Here is a 22,710-nt window from a genome sequence, read left to right as displayed (position 1 = left end):
AGAACTCTCTTTTAATATGTGAAAAATCTATTTTGAAGCTTTTAATGTTATTGTTTTCCAATTAAATGTTTGTTTTTATGATTTAATATCATATACTATATTTGCTATGTTTATTTAATAGAGTTGGCTTAAAAACACTTCATTTTACCATATAGGCACCCTCATTAAATTTTAAAATATTTTTATTGGTTGAAATTGCATTTGTTTTCCGGAAAAAATGATTATAAGTATTTAATTATAGGTTGACTTTTATAAAGGCGTCGATGAGATGTCTAATACGTGTCTTATTAGCATCTCCCTTATTTAACTTTTTTGTTAGATTTAAATGAGACATGATTTTTTTCTCGAAATTATAGAATCGTTAATCGGATTTTAGATTTGCTTTTGAAATTCCCGAGTTTTTTTTCCGAACTACGAAATTTCAGTCTAAAATCCTGAATGTTAGTCCAAATGTAATTTTTTGTTAGAAAAAATGTTTTTTTCTTGGTCTACGGTACCAATTTCATACTAAATGGTTATTTTTGCTAAAAAAAAATATATATTGTTTCAAATACACATTAAATTATTTACTTAAATTCCAAAATAATAGCTTTCTAAATAAAAAGATTAAACGTATATGGAGAGGAGTGAGTAGTGTCTAGGATTTATTGTTTGTAGGAAGCAGGACGTTCCAAGGCAGCTTTTCGTTTCTCTATTTAAGAGCGACGACTCCTTCGTCTTCTCATCACCTTCTGCGCTTTTCTTCCAACACCTATGGCTTCCTCCTCCCCTGTCCTCCACCTCTTCTTCGTCCTACTCACCCTGTTCTTCGCCCCAACCTCCGCTGTCCACCACCGTCGCATCGCCTCTCACAACTACAGAGACGCCCTCACCAAATCCATTCTTTTCTTTGAAGGCCAAAGGTCAGGCAAACTTCCTCCCAACCAGAGAATGACTTGGAGGAGAAACTCTGGACTTTCAGACGGATCCGCCATGAAAGTATGTCCTTTCTTCCTTCTTCATAAACAACGATGGAGCATCCCAAGAGGAATTTCTTTTTTTTATGACTGATTTGTGTGGTAACATGACAATGCAGGTGGATTTAGTAGGTGGATACTATGATGCAGGGGATAATATCAAGTTTGGGTTTCCAATGGCGTTCACCACCACAATGCTGTCATGGAGCGTTATTGAATTTGGTGGGTTGATGAAAAATGAGTTAGGAAATGCGAAAACAGCCATCCGTTGGGCGACTGATTATCTTCTCAAAGCTACCGCTCAACCAGACACCATTTACGTTCAGGTAAATCCAAATCAAGATGACACATCACATGATCTATGGCTACTTTTCTTGATTTTGACTGAAGTTTTGCTTGTAATGATGAAGGTTGGCGACGCAAACACAGATCATGCTTGTTGGGAAAGACCTGAAGACATGGATACCCAAAGAACAGTGTTGAAGATCGACAGAAACCATCCAGGGACCGATGTTGCTGCTGAAACAGCTGCTGCTCTTGCTTCTGCGTCTTTGGTTTTCAGAAAGTCTGATCCCGCTTACTCCAGGGTCCTCCTTAAAAGGGCCATTAGGGTAACCAAATGCAAAATTTCCAATTCTTACAAAAAAAAAACAGAATTTTTATCTTTGTTCATGTTACAAACAGGTGTTTGCGTTTGCCGACAAGTACAGAGGTTCCTATAGCGATGGGCTCAAGAGTTATGTGTGCCCATTTTATTGCTCATATTCTGGATACCAGGTAAATTCGTGGGTGATTTTGTGTATTATTATTAAAGGGTGTTTAAATGTGAATTATTAAAGAGGTTTTTTTTGTTTCTGTTAAAGGATGAATTATTGTGGGGAGCAGCATGGTTGCAGAAAGCTACAAGAAGCCGAACATATTTAAACTACATTCAAGCAAATGGTGTAACACTTGGTGCTGATGAGAGTGATAATACCTTTAGCTGGGACAATAAGCATGCTGGGGCCAAGATTCTTCTCTCAAAAGTAATCTCCCAACGTTTTTCTTCCGTAATAACACATGAGATGATATGATCTTTAGACTTTAATTAAGTGTTTAATTATGGTCGATCTATTTTGCAGGCATTTCTTGTCCAGAAGGTCCAATCTCTCCATGATTACAAGGGTCATGCAGATAGCTTCATTTGCTCACTTGTTCCAGGAGCCCCCTATTCTCAAACCCAATACACACCAGGTTCCTTTTTGTTTTTGTTTTTTTACTTTTTCTTTTTCACGTTGAAATCGTCTCTGACACTACGGTGGACGGATGTAATTACAGGAGGGCTTTTGTTCAAGATGGATAACAGTAACCTGCAGTATGTAACTTCGACCACATTCTTATTGGTAACATATGCCAAATTCTTGACCAAAGCACACAAAGTTGTGAACTGCGGTGGCGCAATTGTGACCCCACGGCGGCTCCGAACAATTGCCAAGAAACAAGTGGATTATCTGCTGGGTGACAATCCGATGAAGATGTCGTACATGGTGGGATATGGTTCAAGATACCCAAAGAGGATTCACCACCGGAGCTCGTCACTGCCATCACTCTCCGCACATCCAGCCAAAATCGACTGCGGATCGGGGTTCACCTTCATGCATACCGAGAACCCAAACCCAAACATACTCGTCGGAGCCGTCGTCGGGGGACCCGACGGACACGACCAGTATACAGATGAACGGTCGGATTATTCCCAAACGGAACCGGCCACGTACACAAATGCACCCTTGGTTGGAACGCTAGCGTATTTGGCTCATTCATTTGGGCAGCTTTAGTTTTAGAGCATCATATGAAATTATCAAGGAATGTAGTCGTTATGACTCATCTATGATCTTTGTATTTGCCTATTTGGATTGAAGTTAATTAGGGTTTGGTTTTAATTTTCGGATTCGGGAAGATCAAAGATTGGTGGAGCCCCGGAAGAAATTGTATAATGGTTTATGTTATGCTTTTGGGATTTGTACAATGGTTATTCTTATTCAAGAAAATTGTAAACTACAAATGAGAACGGCGCTACTATCTAAAGCAAATATGCTCAATTATAATACTTTAATATTTTATACACATATTTTTATAAATATTTATTTTGTTAAATATGCCAATGAAATTATGTTATTATAATAATTTTGACTTATAAACACCGTTCTGAAAAGACCCGCTATGGCCGCGTCTGCAGTATATCACATTACATGTTAAAAAAAAAAGTAATTTGCAAAAGTTGTCTTGTGGTTTACAAAAACGTATGGGCTCGTTCTTTTTTTTTTGTCTTTTTTTTTTTTTTTTTTTTTTCTTTTTCCGAGGTTCATCATTGGGCTAACATGTGATTTTTCTTATGGTTTTTGGTTCATTAAAAATTTGTATAACTATCATAGGGTCGTTTTGATTTGCCTTTTAACTAGGTCTATGGAGCTAGGACCGTATCCTCAATCACAAATCAGTTTGTTTGTTTACCCTTCTCCATTCTTGGACGGGTTCCAAATCAAGGATTCAGTCCACAGAAAAACACCTTCTAATCAAGTTTGTTTTTGGTTAGACCCTCAATCAGCACCTAGTAGTCCTCAGTCCTGTTGTTTGGTGTCTCATTTTGTTTTTAACTCCATACAAACCCTTGATCCAATTAACAACCATCAAACGACCATTTACTCTTATTATTTTATATTTTTTATTTTTCTGTATTTCGATAACTAAAAAGAAATGCATAAAGAAAATTTCACACATCTCTCTCTCTCTCTCTCATCACATCTTCATTAAATTCATTTTCAGCAAACCCTTTTGAGTTACAGGTGCTTGACAAAACTATTGTTGCCACTATCGGATGACACCATCACAATCGGAAGAAGCCGCCATCTGAAATACTGCAGATTTGAAGCCGCCAAAAGAAGCCCAGAAGACACCGTCAATATAAAAAATTGAAAAGTCATTGAAAAAGACAAAAAAATCATCGGAAAAGACAACATTATTCTCTCTCTCTCTCTCTCTCTCTCTCTCTCTCTCTCTCTATATATATATATATATATATATATATATATATATATATATATATATATATATATATATATATATATACTCTTCATCAAATTCATTTTTAGCAATACCATTTTGAGTTTCTGGTGACACATTCGCCGCTAGAAGAAGCCACCTCCTAAATAATGCAGATTTGAAGCCGCCGGAAGAAGCCACTGCTGGAAGACACAGTCAATTTAAGAAATCGAAAGGTCATCGAAGAAGACGAAAAAGTCGTCAAAGAAAACTAGAATTTTAAATCGCTAGTTACAAATCGTAGGGTTTTCTCTAGCGTTGTCATCACAGAGGTTTACCCAAGATCCATAGATTTGTTCGTTGAGGTAAGAAATAGAAAGAGAAAGTGAAAGAGAGACATACAATATAGGTACTAGTGACAACGTAGGTTTTCTTTAGCCAAAGAACATGTGAGAAACTATGATGCTTTTGTTTTTGTGTTAAATATAGCAATGACGACACTAGGATGAATGTTGACCGTGTTGGACAAAGGTGGTTGGCGATGGGCGGGGGTGGCCGGTGGTGGATCACATACACGACTTTGAAAGAATTCTTAATATCTTTATATTTGGAGAGAATGATACGAAGATGGAAAAGAAATGGTGTAGGGTATTTTACTTGTTTATTTTATTTTAATTATTGAAAGATAATTTTATACGGATAAGATAGTCATTTTAAGCCTATTTAAAACTTTCAAAGACAAAAATCACAAAAAAATCAAATTTTTAACCGATAGCACGCATTAAAATAGAAAAAATTGAACATATATGCTTTTATAGACCATGACCATTTTTGCAATTTACTCTTAATAAATATAATATTTTTAACATATCACCATCATATTTATTGTCGTTTAAATCACTTGTATGGACTATCCAACAAAGTTATTTTCATAAAGAAAATCTAGAAATAAGAAACTTTATCCATAACGATTATATTTATTTATTTTATTAAAATTAAGGTTTTGTTTACCTAGCTTATTATAATTTATTATTTGATAAAAAAACAAAACAAAAAAAATTAGTTTATGAACTAACTTTTTATAAACCATTTTGAAATAACTTTTATAAACTTATGAAGTGTTTTCAAAAAATATTCAAAATATATCTATTCTTTTATCTTTTATATAGGTTCGTGCGAAAACATAAATATCTTAAGAAAATACGAAAATAGATTTTATCTTATGAAAATCAAACACATGTACTATAAAAAAATAAATTTATTAGCAATAAAGTAAAGATAGTAAGTATACATTGAATGATGTTATGGTAATATAGATTTAAAGGCGGTTTTAATAATTATTGTTTTTTCACGTCTTTAATCATTTTTAAATTCATGTTTTTATAATAAAAATGTTAAAAAATCATACTTTTCTAATATGAAACAATTTCTCATCTATCATCGATTATCATCATATATTTCAAAGTATGGATGAATTAGTTTCCAAAATATAATGTTGGGGTAACGCAATATCATACGTTTTTCTTGTTTTCGCGTTTTCGCATATTATTTGCATTTTCGCATGAACCCTCCCCATCATATATATATATATATATATATATATATATATATATATATATATATATATATATATATATATATATATAGGGTTAGGTTATTTTGTTTTTACTAACTATTGTGTGCCAGAATGCACAGATCTGGACCATCGGATGGAATATAATCAAAGGTCATGATCTGAGAGTCTATGATAGTAGAATATGATAGCATGTACCGTATAATCACACAAATTTCAACATAAGGGCATTTTAGTCAATTAACCTATATTAAAAAAGAAAATTTTCGGATTTTTAGGGATGATTAATTCCTTTATTTTTTTAAAATTTGAATATTTTAGATTAATTCAAATTTAAAAATCCGATTTTATTCCGTCAGAATGATAGAATGCGAACCATAAACTAGTAAATATATTTTTCGATTTTATTCTGTTAGAATGACAGAATGTCAACCATAAACTAGTAAATACATTCTGAAAAAAAATACACAAATCAATTCTTGAACTAATAATATAACAATAATTACATTGTATGATTGTGATTCATTGAATAATAACAACATTCTGAAAGAAAAAGTAAAAAAAAAAAAAAAAAAAAACATCAAAATCTAACAAAAACACTAATCTATTCTAAAAGAATATTATTTTTAAGCAACATTTTCTACATTGTAGCATAACACATTCTGGTATAATATACTCTTGTTCTATATGTTTTCTTTCTTTTCCACATCAATGTTAGCCTCTTCAAAACCTAAATCCAAAAAGAAAAGATAATCATTTTTCAAAAATTAAACAATTCAATGCATTATAATAGAATACATGAATAAATATTCTTACAGCATAAACTATTCTTGCATAATGGTTTTGAATATTCTTAAAGAATAAACTATTCTTGCAGAATGGTTTTGAATAAACTAAGTCATGATGTATTCAAATACAGAAGAAACTTAAAATGCTAGTAATCTAAGCCCTAAAACTGATGAATTTTATATGGATTTAACTATATAGTTGAACTAAATGAGATCCATTAACTGAAGTTACTAAATTGCAGTAGATAGTTGAAAACTAATAAGATGCTTCAAGAATTTAAACACACGCCATCGGCATCGCGGGGAGGTCCAGAAGCGCCTGAGATCTTGCCTTGTGTTCCAGATGGGGGAAAGGTTTGGAGAGTTGAATCTGCAACAACCAACAACCAAATTACTTAATGCTTACAATATAATCCAGCTACCAATGAATAAATTAGGGTTCAGATCTAGTACCGAAGTGATGAAAACGCAATTGAAGAAGACGAGAAGAAGTTTTACAGGAACAGATCCATAAACATTCTGGTTGTCAATGGCTATGTAATTTCCGGACATCATCTTGAATTCCCCTGAATCAAAAGTATGGCACCGATCCGGAGAGTATTTCTTCTTTGTTTCTGGATCTCTTGTTGGCTCTGAGCTCCCATACCCTAACCCTAACCCGTCTTCTCTCTAGCCTCCACCATCCATTCGGAGTTTACCCAACCGCCATCTTCACCCCTCTTACTTCCTCCACCGCTGTCAGCCTTTTGCCTCCACCACCGGTGTTGCGAAGCTGCTATTGAAGACGTGAACCGCCACCCCCTTCACACTCGTGTTTCGACCAGCAAGGCCACCGATGGCCTCTTGAGGCTCTGTCGACGCTGTTTCGATTTTCCTTCTTCTCCTGTTTCCTCTCCGCAGCAAGAAACCGGCATCCGCTGCTTGCCGCCTCGGAGGTTGATTAGCTGGTGGTGTTTCTGTTATCACGAATAGAAGCGTGTTTCAGATCATGTTGCGTGTGGATGCTTGACTGGAAATCATGGGGTTTGGAGTTGTGTTTAGAACGATGATTTTTAGAGAAGTAAGGGGAATCGGTGGTGGTGTTATATGAAACTGATAACCTAAATTAGTGGGATATTGATTGATTTAGTTTTATTTTACCATAATTAATTATAGTGTAGATTACTCTTATACCCTTTTATTATTTATTAGTGATTTAATTATTTCTTGAATTCTCATTGGTGCATTTAGGCACACAATACTTATTAAAAACATTTGAACCTAGCTCTCTCTCTCTCTCTCTATATATATATATATATATATATATATATATATATATATATATATATATATATATATATATATGGGCTCAACAAAAATGAATCACCTTAGAACCAAGGAACCAATCTTTTCTCAACTTTTAGAGCAATTTTTTCATCCAAAAAAAAAACTAAAAATATAGAAATTCATAATTTTTTATCCTCCATCCATTGATATCAAATTTGATAAAAAAAATTGATTTGTTCAGATTCACATTGTGAATTTGTTTAAATTCACATTGTGAATCTGTGCAGATTCATCATGTGAAATCTGTGTTGTGAAATCTGTGCAGATTCACACTGTGAATTTGTGTAGATTCATACAGTGAATTTATATAAAATTAATGATTTATAGTGTAAATTCACAATGCGAATCTTAACATATAAAAAAAGTAATATATATATATATATATATATATATATATATATATATATATATATATATATATATATATATATATATATATCAAATTCGATATGAATGGAAAAAAGATAAAAATTTATAACTTTCTATATTTTTAGAATTTTTTTTTCGATAAATAATAAGATTTAAATTTGAAAAAGTAATGGTTCCTTGGTTTTATGGTTTAAAATGGTTCATTGTTGAACTTTTCTCTCTCTCTCTCTCTCTCTCTATGTATATGTGTATATATATATATATATATATATATATATATATATATATATATATATATATATAAAATTGTCTATTTATTTCATTTTATATTTATAATCTATTTTTTATCAAATACTATTGATTCATAAGCTAGTTTATCAACTACTAACTAGCTTATTAGCTACCAACTAAAATTTTCTGCTAATAAAAGACGTTTTGAAGAAGGAAAATACAGTTTGCTTCCTTGATTCTTAATTTTGTTTGTTTTATGCTCATCTTGTATTTTTTTCCACTAGTGGTGTAAAATTCTTTCTAACAACCGGGTATTATATTGTAATGTTGTATTATTTATAACTTTTACTTCATATATGAAATCAATGAGAAATTTACCAGTTGTCAAGGTATCAAGGGTTTCCTAAGTAATGCCTCTTCTAAATATATCCCTTTACTCCTTGGAATTTTTTTCTATCTTATGAGTCTTTTTGCCATCGTATCCTTTTTCTAACACCATGAGTTTGCTATGATTGACCATCATTAGGTACACTTTCATTCCAAGATATGCATCTTGTCTTGCATACAAGGTACTTTTGATCATGGTCTCCATCTTCTTATATCATCATCGACAAGTCTCATTACTTATTATGATGTCGACTAAGTGGTTGCTCAGTGAATCTTCATTCCATATATTGGAACTTTATCTTTCTCGGTGACAACCGCACCTCTTGTTTATCCAAGTGTTTGTGTGTTATCTCTCTCTCTCTCTAGTGTCAAAGTTGAATACATTGGGTGGTACAAACAATCATCATAGTTTGCAATTTCCTCTGCTAACTCCATTGCCCTAACACCAAACCCACCATTTTCTATTTACGACAACTTCAATTTTGTATACTTAAACTCGATTCTTGTGCAACATCGACACATGAAACACATAAAGATTGACATTCAATTTATTCAGGATCAAGTAGCCTTAGGGTTTAATATTGCTATACTTTGTCATAAATTTAAGCAACATTCACGTTCATTTAGCTACATTTTTGCCATTTATACTTATTGCATTAAAGTATATTTTGTAGCTGCAAAGACACTCTCGAGGAAAAAAGAGATACACTATGGAGTTGGAAGCTGGAAAACTGAAGACAAACATCACAGACTGGAAATCGACAAAAAAAAAGACCACCACAATGTGATAATCTTATGACCTCGACGCAGTGACGTGTCAATCATTAGAAAATTCCTGGTTAATCTACATGGTTTCGTGAAGGCTACGTGGAGGAAGCGATCCCATAACGTCGTAATCAAGGATTTGCGGTGTGGTGATGTATTTTTGGTAACATTAGAAATACGACCATTAAGTCAAACTTCAAAAGAGGGTTGTGATTATCTGCGATCTAAGGCGACTAAAACCTTCTTGGAAACCATAAGAAGGCAAAGTTTTATTTTAAGAACAAGGTTGAGAGATTTAAACGCCAAAAACACCATAAATCATTTGGTTTGCTTGAATTCATCATGTCTAATCTAGTTTACTCTATGTTTAAGTGTTTTTAGGATTTAGTTATGGGCTAAATACCCTAACTCCCGTTTAGCATAGATGAACCTGATAACCATGTGTTGATTTCGACTCTTATGGATTAATTTGTGTTGGTTTGTACTTGTGCTTGATAGATCAATATCCTAGCATGTTAAAGTTCTAGTCTTTATCACTTATCCACAAGTTTAGTGTAGTTAGATGGTCATTCTAGTTTCATGAACATGATATCTAGTTATTTATGATCATTGAATTTCTAGATCTAGAGATTAAACATATCATAGGATTAGGTGGTAATAAGCAGCAACTTAAATTGTGTTAAAGAGCATTAATAATCACATTATGTGCTTGATTTATTGTCTTGATCATACATAAGAAAATCACTAGATCTTGTCATTCATAGTCCAAATAACCTTAAAATCAATTTGGTGTCCACTTGTTGCATGACCATTGTAATAGTATTTCATAAATTGGTAAACGCTAGGAAATTAGAATAAGATTACTATTAACTTCATAATTTGGTAACCAACATAAATAATCCATTGCATTATAAATCAACCATAGGGTAAAGGTGATTCAAATCTAAACGAAAGTACTCTTTAATCTTGACTTAAAGTCGTTTTCTATTTCCACACTTTAGTTAAAGTAATCATAGTTAATTGTTAGTTGAATTGTTTGAATTAAGTTTTTTCTGAACTTGCAAAATCAGATAAAAACCTTCAAATTACAATTATTTTCTAGTCTAATCAGTAGCGATAGTTTTTAGTTAAAATAATATTTGTTCCCTGAGTTCGACATCCTTCTTACCTTTACTTTACTATCACACGACTAGGTACACTGCCTATTGTGTTTTAGCTTATTTATATTGGATAGATTTTATAAATATTAAAACTAGTGCTTATAAATAAACACATCAAGGTATTGACGTCGTTGTCACGGAACGATTTAATCTTTTTAGAAATTATTGTCATTAGTTAAACGATCCTTTTTGTGGAGTAAAATCTGCAAAAATTTATTTTTTATGTGTTTACAGGAACCACGACGTGGCGATTCCCTTACCATGACGTGGGAACTGAGTTCTCTAGCTTTTTATTTTTATTACATTTTTGTTCGTTTTACGCGTGTTTTCTTGTTTTGTTTCAGTAGTTCATGATCAGGGGATCATCATCGAAGATAGTTGTTGGTTTTAACAATCCATAATCAAAATTTCACAAGAGAAAGAAGGACAAAAAGGTCGAAGACTACGACTTGAACGAATCTGATCCTGAACCGGAAGCCGACTTAGAATATGATAGTGAACCAAAAGGAAAAAATGGTTTTACTTCCGAAGTGATCTGCCCTTTCAAAAGAAAATCAAACAAGAAAGAAAGTGAGTTCGATCCAGAAACCGAAAGCGAAACCGAACTCGAAGAAGAAAGAGAACAAAGAGACAATATGGCCGACATTACTACCATGGCCATGGAGGAGTACAATAGACGGATGTGAGAATACAAAAAATGTGGTCTCGTGAGCCCGAAAATACCGATCGCAATGCATTTCGAGATCAAGGGTCAAATCATTAACATGCTTAACGTTACATCATTTTTCAGGAAAGACCATGAAGATGCATACAAGCATACAAACTAAGTTTTGGATATTGTTGACTAATTCAACCTCCCCAAAGTAACGAGAGATGTTGTAATGCTATGAATCCTCCTAGTCAAACTTAAGGGTGCAACTAAAGATTGGTTGAAGTCACTTCCACCAGAAATAATCAATACTTGGTCCAATCTTAGAGAGCAATTTATTCAACAAGTGAGCCCTCCTTCGAAGATTGCCAAGCTGAAAAAGAACATTTAATTTTTCCAACAACAATATGGGGAGTCTCTATACGAAGAATTGGAGAGATACAAATGAATGTTATGAAATTGCCCTCGACACGATCTGAATGTGCAACAAGAGATCTCAACCTTTTACAATGGAATCAACATGTACACGAGGCAACTTCTAGATTCATAAGGACCTCTAACAAAGAAGAATCCAACCACTAACAAGGAATTGAATGAAGAACTCGCCAAACATTCTCGAGAGTATCACAATCCTAGGGAGGATGTTACATGTGGAAGGTCATGGGGCATTAAAAGGGTTGACGGCGATCAATGCAAAACTAGATAATATGGATCGAATTTAATCGGTACATGTAATCCCAGTCGGGTGTGACAATTGTAACAGATCACACTCGACTAAAGATTACGACTTGGACGACAATAGGAATAAAAAGGCACAAGTTTGTTACTTGCGTGGTGACATATTCGATTAAGATTGGAGAAAGTTGAAGAAAGAGTGGAAGCCTTATGAATACTACAAGAGAGAGAAGGAAGAAAGTATCGAAAATAAGGTTGGGGATATTACCAAAAAGAGCAACGTACTCCTGAAAAGAACACCGAATTTGAGGCGATGCTAGTTAGATTCGTGGTGGCTTCTGAAAAGAGACATGATGGAACAGATGCCACACTCAGAACTCAACAGTCTTCCATTTTAAATATCGAGAAGCAAGTCGGGAAACTATCAAAGATTTTTCACGAGCGATTATCGGGCACACTTCCAACTAATACTTAGAAAAACCTGAGATCTCATGTTCTTTGTTGTTACCACTGTAGGAGGTGAAAAATCTGAGCCTTTAGTATTATTAAAAAATATTGTTGCACCTAACAATATGTAGCTGAAAGCAAAGCCAAAAAATAGGAAATTGTAAGTGCCCAATTTCCGTGGCATGGTGATCATATCACTGCGGCGCGGATAGCCCATCATAACTCCGAATCGCCATTTATCAAGTCGTATAAGCCACTTCTGCCATATCCCGCTCGGGAAAATCAAGTTCAATTGGAACAGGAGCATAAGAGATTTATAGAACAAATAAAGGGGATTTCGATAACATGTCATTTATTGAATCCATAGCCTAAATACTAAAGTACTTGGAGTTGATTAAAGATCTCATTAATAATCGCAAAGAATTGGAGAAAGCTTCTAAAGTGATTCTTAATGAACAATTTCCAGCTGTAATAATGCAAGAGCTTCCAACAAAAATGGGAGATCTTGTCCGATTGATATTGCCTTGTGAGTTTGGCAATTTGACAATGACACATGCACTAGTTGACTTGGGAGCTAGTATAAATTTGATTCCATTTTCTTTTTTTCAAGAAACTTAATCTACCGGAGTTGAAGATGACAAGAATGACCATCTATATGGCGAATCAATCTGTCACTTATCCTCATGGGATCATAGAAGACCTATTGGTAAATTTTGGAAAATGTATTTTTCCACTTGATTTTGTGGTACTCGACATGAAAGAGGAAGAAGATATTACTTTTGGAGTTAATAAAGTCGATAACCATTCATAATTAAGCGAATATGCAATATTTTCATGGATGGGGTAGATGAAGAGATGTGTCAGTATGATAATGTGGTCCAAGAAGAGGAAGGAGATGATGGTTCTAATGAGTTTCTAAAGTTAGAAAGAATAATGGAAGAAGATTACTAACTTGGGACAAGCCTAAGCCACAAGAAGAGGTGAGGTTTATGAAGCCTCGTGCTATAATTACAATCATTTTGGAGTGCCAAGTATTCACATACACCAAACCAAGTTACGATTTTGAAGAGATAAGTGAAGACCAAGAGTCTAATGACGAAGAAGAATTGAATAAGAGCAAAGATTCAATGCTTGACAAGAAAGATGAAGATATGAAGGAGCCCAAAAAAGAAGAGGGGGTGGGTGTAGCTGGAATGAGTCATGGAGTCAAACGCAAACACGAAGAAAGCAACAACTCGAAGAAGAGAGAGAATTATGGGTGAGCACCAAAATAGAGTACCCGCTTACGAAACTGGAACTGCCTTGGAATGACCCGTTTTGGAACGGAAACCGGCCTAAACGGTTCCAGTTCCGGTTCCTAAAATCTTGGAAACGCCTTAAGCAGTTGCGGTTCCAGTTCTTAATTTTTTGGAACCGCTATCCATTGTGCACCCCCTTATATGTGTGTGTAATAGTGTTTGTGCACCCCTCCCCCTCCCCTGATGTGACACTGTATGTTTATATTAATTGCAAGTGATATTTGAATTGTTCATAAACAAACTTTTGTTCCAGATCAATAGTCACATATTCTTCACACAAATTAGTTCTACAGCGTGTGAATGTGTAAGGAATCAAATATTTAATTATTTTTTTTCTTTATCAAAGTCTACATATAATGTTCATGTCCTTCGAAGCATTAATGGTGTTAAATCTTCTGTGTGATTTAGATATGTTTGTTAAAGTGAATTTAAATGAAATTATGTATTGTACTCATTTTTTACTTGTATTCCACTATTTTCTTGTAAAGTATTAAAAACTAGTATCTTGTTAAGTAAAACCATGATAAATATGATATGTTTAATTATATCTAAAATCAATTGAAAAGAGAAATTAGGTATTATAGTATTGAAGGTTGAATCTATCCCACATCGACAATATGTAAAGAATGGGAGGGTGAGTCTTTTTCTATATAAAGGGATAGTCACCATCTTCTACGAACATAAATTCATTATGCAAAGTCTAAAATGAAGATGCTATGGCAATGAACGCTCAATGCTCAACTGGGTGTCTCTTAATTTATTTAATTTTTTTAAAAGTTTGAATTTTATAATAACAAAATCTTGTTTTAAGAGTTGAGAATGGATACCCGAAATCGGAACCGGAACCGGCGGTTCCGGTTCCAAAATATTTAGAACCGGTACTACCAGTTCCAACATTTTAGGAATCGTCGGTTCTGGTTTCGGTTCCTTCAAATTTAGGCGGATACCCGCCTTTGCTCACCCCTAAGGAGAATACTAAAAAGGCTTACAAAAGGAGAGTAGTTACTTATAAACGAAAACGACTTGGGATGAAGATGAACAAGGAGATCTCATTCCCAGCCGCAACAACGTAGAGCGGAGGCAACTCGTGGTTTAGTTTTCGTTTCCCTTTATTTTTTCATCTTTAAACATATCCTAGGGTTAGGTAGTAATAGTTAGCAACTTAAATTATGTTAGAGATCATTAATAATCATATTATGTGTTTGATTTATTGTCTTGATCATAGATAAGAAAATCACTAGATCTTGTCATTCATAGCCCAAATAATCTTTAAAAACAATTTGGTGTCCACTTGTTGTATGATCATTGTAATAGTAGTTCATAAATTGATAAACCCTAGGAAGCGAGAATAAGATTACTAGTGCCTTCATAATTTGGTAACCAACATAAATAATCCATTGCATTATAAATCAACCTTTGGTAAAGGTGATTCAAAGCTAAACAAAAGTACTCTTTAATCTTGACTTAAAGTCGTTTTATATTTCCTCACTTTAGTTAAAGTAATCATAGTTAATTGTTAGTTGAATTGGTTAATTTAAGTTTTTTCTGAACTTGCAAAATCAGATTAAAACCCTGAATTTACAGTTATTTTCTAGTTTAATCAGTAGCAATAGTTTTTAGTTAAAATAATATTAATTCACTGACACCCTTCTTATATTTACTTACTATCACACGACTAGGTATACTGTCTATTGTGTTTTAATTGGTTTAGATTGGATATGTTTTATAAATATTAAAACCAGTGCTTATAAATAAACACATCATGGTTAGTTTGTATTATTTATAATCTGTAATTTTTTTATGAGTGGAATTAATGAAACTTTTACCAATTATATTTTCTCAAAAGAAAAATATGTGGTTTAAAAGGGAAGATAATTAATTATTATATAAAATTAGAACATAAAAGAGTTTTATCGTACAAAATCATAAAATAAAATGATTTTATTGTACAAAAAAAATAACATAATAGTTTTTTTGGGCATAAGAGGATAATAGATTCGTTTTTCCTAAAGTCACAAATGCTAGATGACCGGTTTTTAAGGGTTTACCATATACAAAACATTATTTTAGGCATGATAACAAATAAAATGGTTTTATTGTACACAAAATAATATAAGGCTAAAAGGAGTGGAGGTGTTAACGGAAGAGGTGTCAAAAGAAATATTAAAAATGTTATATCACTCCCTACCTTATGCTAAGGAAGGTGCTAAGAAAGAGGTGTTATGTGTGTGGCCCTACCTTATGCTAAGGAAGGTGCTAAGAAAGGGGTGTTATGTGTGTGGCGAGAAGAGAGATGAGAGAGAAAAAATATGAAGATGTGTTGTGATTGGTTAATTTGTATTTTTTTATATATTTTAATTTTTTTTCTTCAAAATTAAACTTATTAAACTGTCACACTTCCACTCCCTATATTTTTATGCAAAACATGCTAAGCCTATGTATCATAAAAAAAACTGAAAAATCCTATGTGACAACATGCCAAGAATGTTATTTAGCTAATGACCGTTTTTTAGCATCGAAAGATAATAGATATTCTAAGGTTTTTTCTTTTTTAAATGATTTTTTTAACTTAAATTTTCTTAAAAGCCTAAAAGTTAAACCTTTCTAAAATCTCCCGAAACTAATTAACCAAAATCCTAAATGAGAATCTAATGAAACAGGAGGAAAAACGTACACACTACCAAATCTTTGAGAAAGAAATTCATAGTTTCAAAAAACTGTCCATTTGATAAGGACTTGTTGTTTCATAAAACTGTTAATATACGAACTTTTTACCGGACTTTATGGCTTTTATTTTCTGATGAATCTGACAGAAAAAGTTGCAGCCTTTTGACCATACCTCCGCTTCATAAGTAGCAACATTCTCTCTCCACATAAGTACATATTTGTTTTAATTTTATTATTGAATTGAACTTATTTAATAAACAAAATGCGTGTATCATTTGTGAGGTTTTCCTAATGGTGTTTAAAACTCGTATTCGAAAATTTCTAATAGTAGATTTTATACTCGTATTCGAAAATTTCTAATAGTAGATTTTATATTTGAATCTGTATTCGAAATTTCGGATATCTACAATTTCGAACTCTTTGCCAATAAATCAGAATTACCGTCGAGAATGGCCGGATATCTGAGATTAGAATGATCCGTACATGTCATTCGATTCAGTTCTGAATAATCAGGAATCCTATCTCCTTTTTGATTTTTACCAGAAAAATACGAACTAAAAAATTTGTGTCTCACTTGATTATTAGTTACTGAGGGGTTAGCAATATATCTTGGCTTGACAGAAAGAGAATAAGCGTTCATTTGATCTTGATCCTTGTGGATCGAACAAGGGCTTAGACTGTATCTCCAGGGCTCCCCTAATAATATCCATAAATGACTTGTTTTTGGTAAGAGATGAATATTACCATATGTAAATTCAGGTGCATGGTACACATCAGTATTCCAGTGCATTTCGCCTTCTGAGTCAGAATAAATATGTTTTCGAACCTTCTCTTTCAAATTCAAAGTGGAGGTTCTCGCGCGAATCTCAGCAATCACTTGTTCTGATTCTACATATTGATCGTTTTGAACTAAAAGAAAACTTTTGGGCGGAATACACACATTGTGTATAATATCTTCACTCTCAATAGTTACATACAAGTCTCTAGAACATAGAAAAGCAGGATGTCCATGACGTGTACGTGTCGGATGAACCAAATCCTCGTTGAATTTTATTTTTCCATTAGAAGGGGCTCGCACATGTTCTGCAGTACCCCCTGTAAATACTCCGCCGGTATGAAAAGTTCTTAATGTTAATTGAGTGCCCGGTTCTCCAATAGATTGACCTGCAATAATACCTACAGCTTCTCCCAATTCGACCAGGTCGTCATGCGCTGGACTCCGGCCATAACATAATTGACAAATCCAAGATGTACTCCTACAAGTAAAGGGGGTTCGAATAGAGATTGGTTGTGCTCTAAAAGTTATGAATCTACTGACAAGTCCAACCCCAATATCTTGATTTCTAGTAGCAAGACATCGCGAACCTATATATATATCATCTGCTAATACACGGCCAATTAATGTTTGGATAAAAATCCTGTCCGTCATCATTCCATTTCGAGGACTTACAGAAATACCTCGAACGGTGCCACAATCTGTTCGACGTACAACAATGTGTTGAACTACTTCAACAAGTCTGCGCGTGAGATATCCTGCATCTGATGTTCGGATAGCGGTATCCACAACCCCTTTACGGGCTCCGTAACAAGAAATAATGTATTCTGTTAAAGACAGTCCTTCGCGTAAATTGCTTTGAATGGGTAAATCAATCATTTGCCCTTGAGGATCCGACATTAATCCTCTCATACCTACTAATTGATGTACCTGAGATGCATTTCCTCTGGCTCCCGAAAAAGACATTATATGGACTGGATTAAAAGGATCGGTCATCCGAAAATTAGGATTCATTTCTTGTCGCAAATATTCACTTGTGGCATACCATATTTCGATCGATTGACGTAATTTTTCTACCGCGTGTACATTCCCATAATGATGGTGTTTTTCCAAAATAAAACTTTGTTGTCAGCGTCTTGAACTAACCATCTTTTAGAAGGTATTGTTAAAAGATCATCAATTCCTAATGAAATGGATGCGGCGGTAGCTTGTCGGAAACCCAGAGTCTTTACTTGATCCAGGATATGTGATGTATATCCTATTCCATAGTGATCAATAAATCGACTAATAAGCCGTTTCATGGCAGTTCCGTCTATCACTTTATTGTGAAAGACCTGAGTGGGCCGTTCTGCCATCAGTACCTCCATATTGCGCTGAGTAGAATTTTACAATGGGCTTGAGTCAGTGATTGGAAAACTTCCTTTTCTAGATCTTGATTCACGTAGAAATTCTGCACTTATGGTCCTAGTTAACCCGGAGAGACTCGAATTCCCGTTGGTAGCATAGAATTACAACAGCCCTGCCAAAACCCCTGTATGGCTTCTTCTATTTCTCGATAAAGGGAAATATGACCAAGAGTGGTTCGAATATATATATAAAGAATTTCTTTTTTTATACTTCGTACTATTAGATAGTGTCCATAAATCTCATAATAGGTCCCCACAGATTCATAGTGAATTTCGATGGGAACTTCTCTTGCAGCAATAACGCGTTGATCTAGTCGCCACCGCAGCCACAAAGGACTACCTAAATTGATTCGTTTTTGCCGATAAGCTCCAATTGCATCATAGGGATTACAAAAAAAGGGTTCTTTTTTTTTTGTATACTTATAGTTATTATCTTCATTTTGATAGTTTCTACGATTACATGGATTATACCTATTTACACAAATACCCCGACGATTTCCACTCGTTAAGACATAGAGTCCACTAAGCATATCTTGAGTTGGTGCCGAAATCGGATCCCCAATAGTTGGAGACAAAAGATTCATATGAGAAAACATAAGTAAACGCGCCTCTGCTTGAGCCTCCAAAGATAAAGGCACATGAACAGCCATTTGATCCCCGTCAAAGTCTGCATTGAAGCCCTTACAAACTAATGGATGTAAACAAATAGCGCGCCCTTCCACTAAAACGGGGAGGAATGCCTGTATGCCTAATCTATGCAGAGTAGGCGCTCTATTCAGCAATACAGGATGGTCATCCAGAATTTCCTGAAGTATTTCCCATACAATCGGTTTTTTTTTCCGAATTTGACTCTTAGCAACTCCTATGTTCGAAGCAAGATGTTTTCTAATTAGGTCACGAATTACAAATGCCTGGAAAAGTTCTATTGCTATTTCGCGAGGCAATCCACATCGATGTAATGAAAGTGAAGGGCCCACGACAATCACGGACCGCCCTGAATAATCGACTCGTTTACCAAGCAGAGTCTCGCGAACTCTTCCTTCTTTGCCTTCAATTACATCTGAAAGCGACTTGTAAACTCTATTATGATCATCCCTCATTGGTTGTCCGCAGATTCCATTATCAAGAAGTGCATCCACGGCTTCTTGTAGCAATTTTTCCTGAGATATTATTAATTCTTCTGGCGTAGCTATACTTGTTGTTAATAGATCTGTAAGAGTATTATTCCGATAGATAATTCTTCTATAGATTTCATTAATATCCGAGGTCACTAGTTTATCCTCATCTATATGATAGATTGGTCTCAACTCAGGAGGAAGAACTCATATTCCGTTATCAATTTGAATATCCGAAATGTTTGTTTTTTTTATTTTCTCAATTTAATAAAGCATTCTATCTTGAATCGTCATTTAGCTAATAACATACAAAAAAAAATATTTTAATGTTTATGTTATAAAACATCAACCAAAAACAAAGTAGAAAAAGTAGAAAATAACTCAGCAATATACTCTAATGAAAGATTCAGTGTGTAATGTTTATATGCAATAGATTGGACCATCAAATTTTAAGCATTAAAAACATTAAGAACAATCAGCTCCATTCGTTATTATCTATCTGTTGGTTTTGTTCCACACACTCCAATAACCAGTTAATAAAATAAAACAAAAAATGCAAAAATCGAGACTTAGTGTAATGAATTAGGCATTAAGCATTCTAATTATTCGAACGGATAAACATAAATTTCAGATTGAATTTTAGACGCTTTTAAAAGTTTCATTCATCGATTTGTGATTGCAAACAACCAAATGAGCATTTTACCAGAAAATATCATAGCTTAACGTCTAATAAACAAAATAAAATGATTTTTTTTCATTAATTTCAAGTAGCCATTTGTATTTTCAAATAATAAATATGATTTAAAAAAAAAATAAAAGAAAAACATACTTTTGCGGATTTTTGTATAGGAATAATGATTTGAAAGGATAACGAACTTTCAATTTTGTTCATATTTGGTCACCAAACTTTTTTTCATTATCTATTTGTCACTAAACTATTAAAATTGTTCACATTTACCCTTATGACCGGTTGTTACCGGTCATAAGAGTAAAATGTGAACAGTTTCAATAGTTCAGTGGCAAATAGATAATGAAAAAAAAATTAGTGACTAAAAGTGAACAAAATTGAAAGTTTGTTTCCCTTTAAAAAAGTTCAATGACTAAATGGGCCTTAAGTCCTTATTACTGTCTCACCAGCCACCCAACTCCCCTATGTGAAACCTTAATCGGCCATAGTGAGCTAGGAGAGAAAGAGGGCTAAGATTTGAGTGTTTTTGTTATACATTGGAAGAGAAGAAGAGAACATCAAGCTTGGATCACGAGGATGCTTTTGGATCTAGAGGTTTTTCAGGAGTTTGCTTCAGTTGGAGGTAAAAAGATGCTAACTTGATAATTTCCTTATGAGATTTTAGGTTAGGGTGTTTGTAGGGTTTTCTCCCATCCATTTTGGTGGTATTGAGTCACTTGAGCATGTCTTGAGGTTGAAACCTAAAATTTGGACTGTATGTGGTCTAGTGAGCCCAAAGACCCGAAATTTATTGAGCTAGAGGCAAACTTATGTGCATATAACCCTTGTTGGAACTTGTATTGGCATTATGAGCTAAATGTGCCATGCATGGACGTAAAGCTTGCAGCTTTACGTGACATCTGAGCCTCAAGGAGCTAGACCTAGAGGTTGGGGTCATGGATCTGCCTTAAGATGTCTGAATGAGCACATGGACTGAATGGAATCGCCGAGTCAACGAGCTGACTCGACGAGTCAACTAGGGTTTTCCCCAATGAGTCTGGTGTAACACCCCGTTTATTAAATAAAATAAATGAGCAAATTAATAAATTAATAGTAACCCTAAAATCCGTAATAATATAGCAATGTGTTGGTCACGAGGGTTAATTGTTACAGTTTTAGAAGTTGGGGTTAAAAGTGCAAGTTCTAGAGTTAATTTGAAAAGGATTTCAGAAGTCAGGGTGCGTTTGGTAAATTCTGGATTTAATTGAAATAAAATCATGAAGAGAGGGGTTGAATGGTAAGTATTGGATTAAAGTTGAAAAGATTTATGGAGGCAGGGTTAAAGTGTAAGTTGGGATTTAAATTGAAAACAATTATTGTGGGGAGGGACTATTATTGAATAAATGAATTGAATGTTTGAGTCACGGGATATAACCGATCCCACCCTTTCCTTCTTATGAATGAATGCAACCCTAACCCTACTTCCCTTCACTTCAGCAGCTGCCACCACCAAGAGCTTCCTCAGTCGCCGCCTTCATCACCATGTTGTCCATTGTCTGCTACCTCACCGTTGGAGCGCCGGCGAGCATCACCACTTTGTTGCTGCCGAAGGTGCGCTGTACAGCCAAGGAACCGCCAAGGTCCAGCCGCCATGTGTGAAGACAACCTTCACCCCTCCCCCTTCGTTCATTGCTCCGACCAGTCGGGATAGCCCTTTGCTACCGCTCCTTGCCGTCTAAACGCCACAACAACGCTGCTGTTGAAGATGTGTGCACAGGAGAACCACCGAGGCTGAGGCTACTGTTGTGTTCTTCTTTCTTCCGAGACATTCTTCGCCCTCCGTCATCATTCACCTCCTCTCGTTCTTCTCCGACTGCACCTAATTGGAGTCCGCTACCACCGTCGTCGTGCTGCTGTTGAGGCTGTTGGACACCATGTTGATGTTGCTGTTGGACCATCGTGAGCCACCAGGTGGGTGGCTGGGCCTTTTGTACAAATTAATGAGAAACATGTGTGGGGCTATATTTCCATATTTAGTGTGTGATGTGTGTGTGTGTTTTGTCTAGCCGGAATTCCCAAGAACAGCCATCGCCACCGCAAGCCACCACCGGCCACCGCTAGGGTGGTTATGTGCATGTGTTATGATTAGTTAGTGTGTGTGTGTGGTTATTTTGAGTTAAGCACTGTAATTGTAACTAGCAATATGAATAATAAAAAGAAACTCAAAACCACCACCGTAAGGTGGTGGCCGCCGCCGTGAGCCGCCGTTGACCACCACTACCCGAGGTGGTAGTGGGTGGTGCCCCTCAAGCAAAACCCTAATGGACCTAGCAAAACCCTAATGGGCTTAAAGAGTTATTTTTGGGCCTATTAGGCCATGTTTGAGTGAGAAAGCCTAATTAGGGTTTAGAAAACCCTAATTGTGAGTAATTGGGTCT

General features: G+C 34.8%; 3 protein-coding genes across 3 annotated transcripts; 1 reads left to right on the top strand and 2 right to left on the bottom strand.

Annotated features, from left to right (window-relative positions):
- Positions 1 to 684: 684 nt before the first annotated feature.
- Positions 685 to 3,059, top strand: LOC111920380 (endoglucanase 17). The gene is made up of 7 exons (XM_023915945.3): positions 685 to 978; positions 1,076 to 1,282; positions 1,367 to 1,567; positions 1,641 to 1,733; positions 1,820 to 1,981; positions 2,078 to 2,189; positions 2,274 to 3,059. The coding sequence occupies exons 1-7, from the start codon at positions 754 to 756 to the stop codon at positions 2,768 to 2,770; spliced, it is 1,497 nt and encodes a 498-aa protein (XP_023771713.1). The 5' UTR covers positions 685 to 753; the 3' UTR covers positions 2,771 to 3,059.
- A 13,653-nt stretch (positions 3,060 to 16,712) lies between these two features.
- On the bottom strand, positions 16,713 to 18,451 carry LOC122195842 (DNA-directed RNA polymerase subunit beta''). The gene is given in 2 exon segments (XM_042898058.2): positions 16,713 to 18,214; positions 18,217 to 18,451. Coding segments are annotated over 2 exon segments (1,737 nt in total).
- LOC122195841 (DNA-directed RNA polymerase subunit beta') lies at positions 18,407 to 22,230 on the bottom strand. Its single transcript, XM_042898057.2, has 2 exons — positions 22,005 to 22,230; positions 18,407 to 19,811 (listed from the first exon to the last, which is right to left on the bottom strand). The coding sequence occupies exons 1-2, from the start codon at positions 22,228 to 22,230 to the stop codon at positions 18,553 to 18,555; spliced, it is 1,485 nt and encodes a 494-aa protein (XP_042753991.2). The 3' UTR covers positions 18,407 to 18,552.
- Between the last annotated feature and the right edge of the window lie 480 nt (positions 22,231 to 22,710).

This window comes from Lactuca sativa, chromosome 9 (genome assembly GCF_002870075.4).
Source record: "Lactuca sativa cultivar Salinas chromosome 9, Lsat_Salinas_v11, whole genome shotgun sequence".
Taxonomy (NCBI): domain Eukaryota; kingdom Viridiplantae; phylum Streptophyta; class Magnoliopsida; order Asterales; family Asteraceae; genus Lactuca; species Lactuca sativa.
The sequence above is the reverse complement of the archived record's forward strand: the minus strand, read 5'-3'. Positions and strand labels throughout refer to the sequence as shown.

Coding starts and splice junctions, on each gene's coding strand:
- LOC111920380 (XM_023915945.3), top strand. CDS start 754: ATGGCTTCCTCCTCCCCTGTCCTCCACCTCTTCTTCGTCCTACTCACC. Junction 979..1,075: donor CAGACGGATCCGCCATGAAA/GTATGTCCTTTC, acceptor ATGACAATGCAG/GTGGATTTAGTAGGTGGATA. Junction 1,283..1,366: donor CAGACACCATTTACGTTCAG/GTAAATCCAAAT, acceptor GTAATGATGAAG/GTTGGCGACGCAAACACAGA.
- LOC122195841 (XM_042898057.2), bottom strand. CDS start 22,230: ATGGTCCAACAGCAACATCAACATGGTGTCCAACAGCCTCAACAGCAG. Junction 19,812..22,004: donor GTTGTTGTGGCGTTTAGACG/GCAAGGAGCGGT, acceptor ACGGAATATGAG/TTCTTCCTCCTGAGTTGAGA.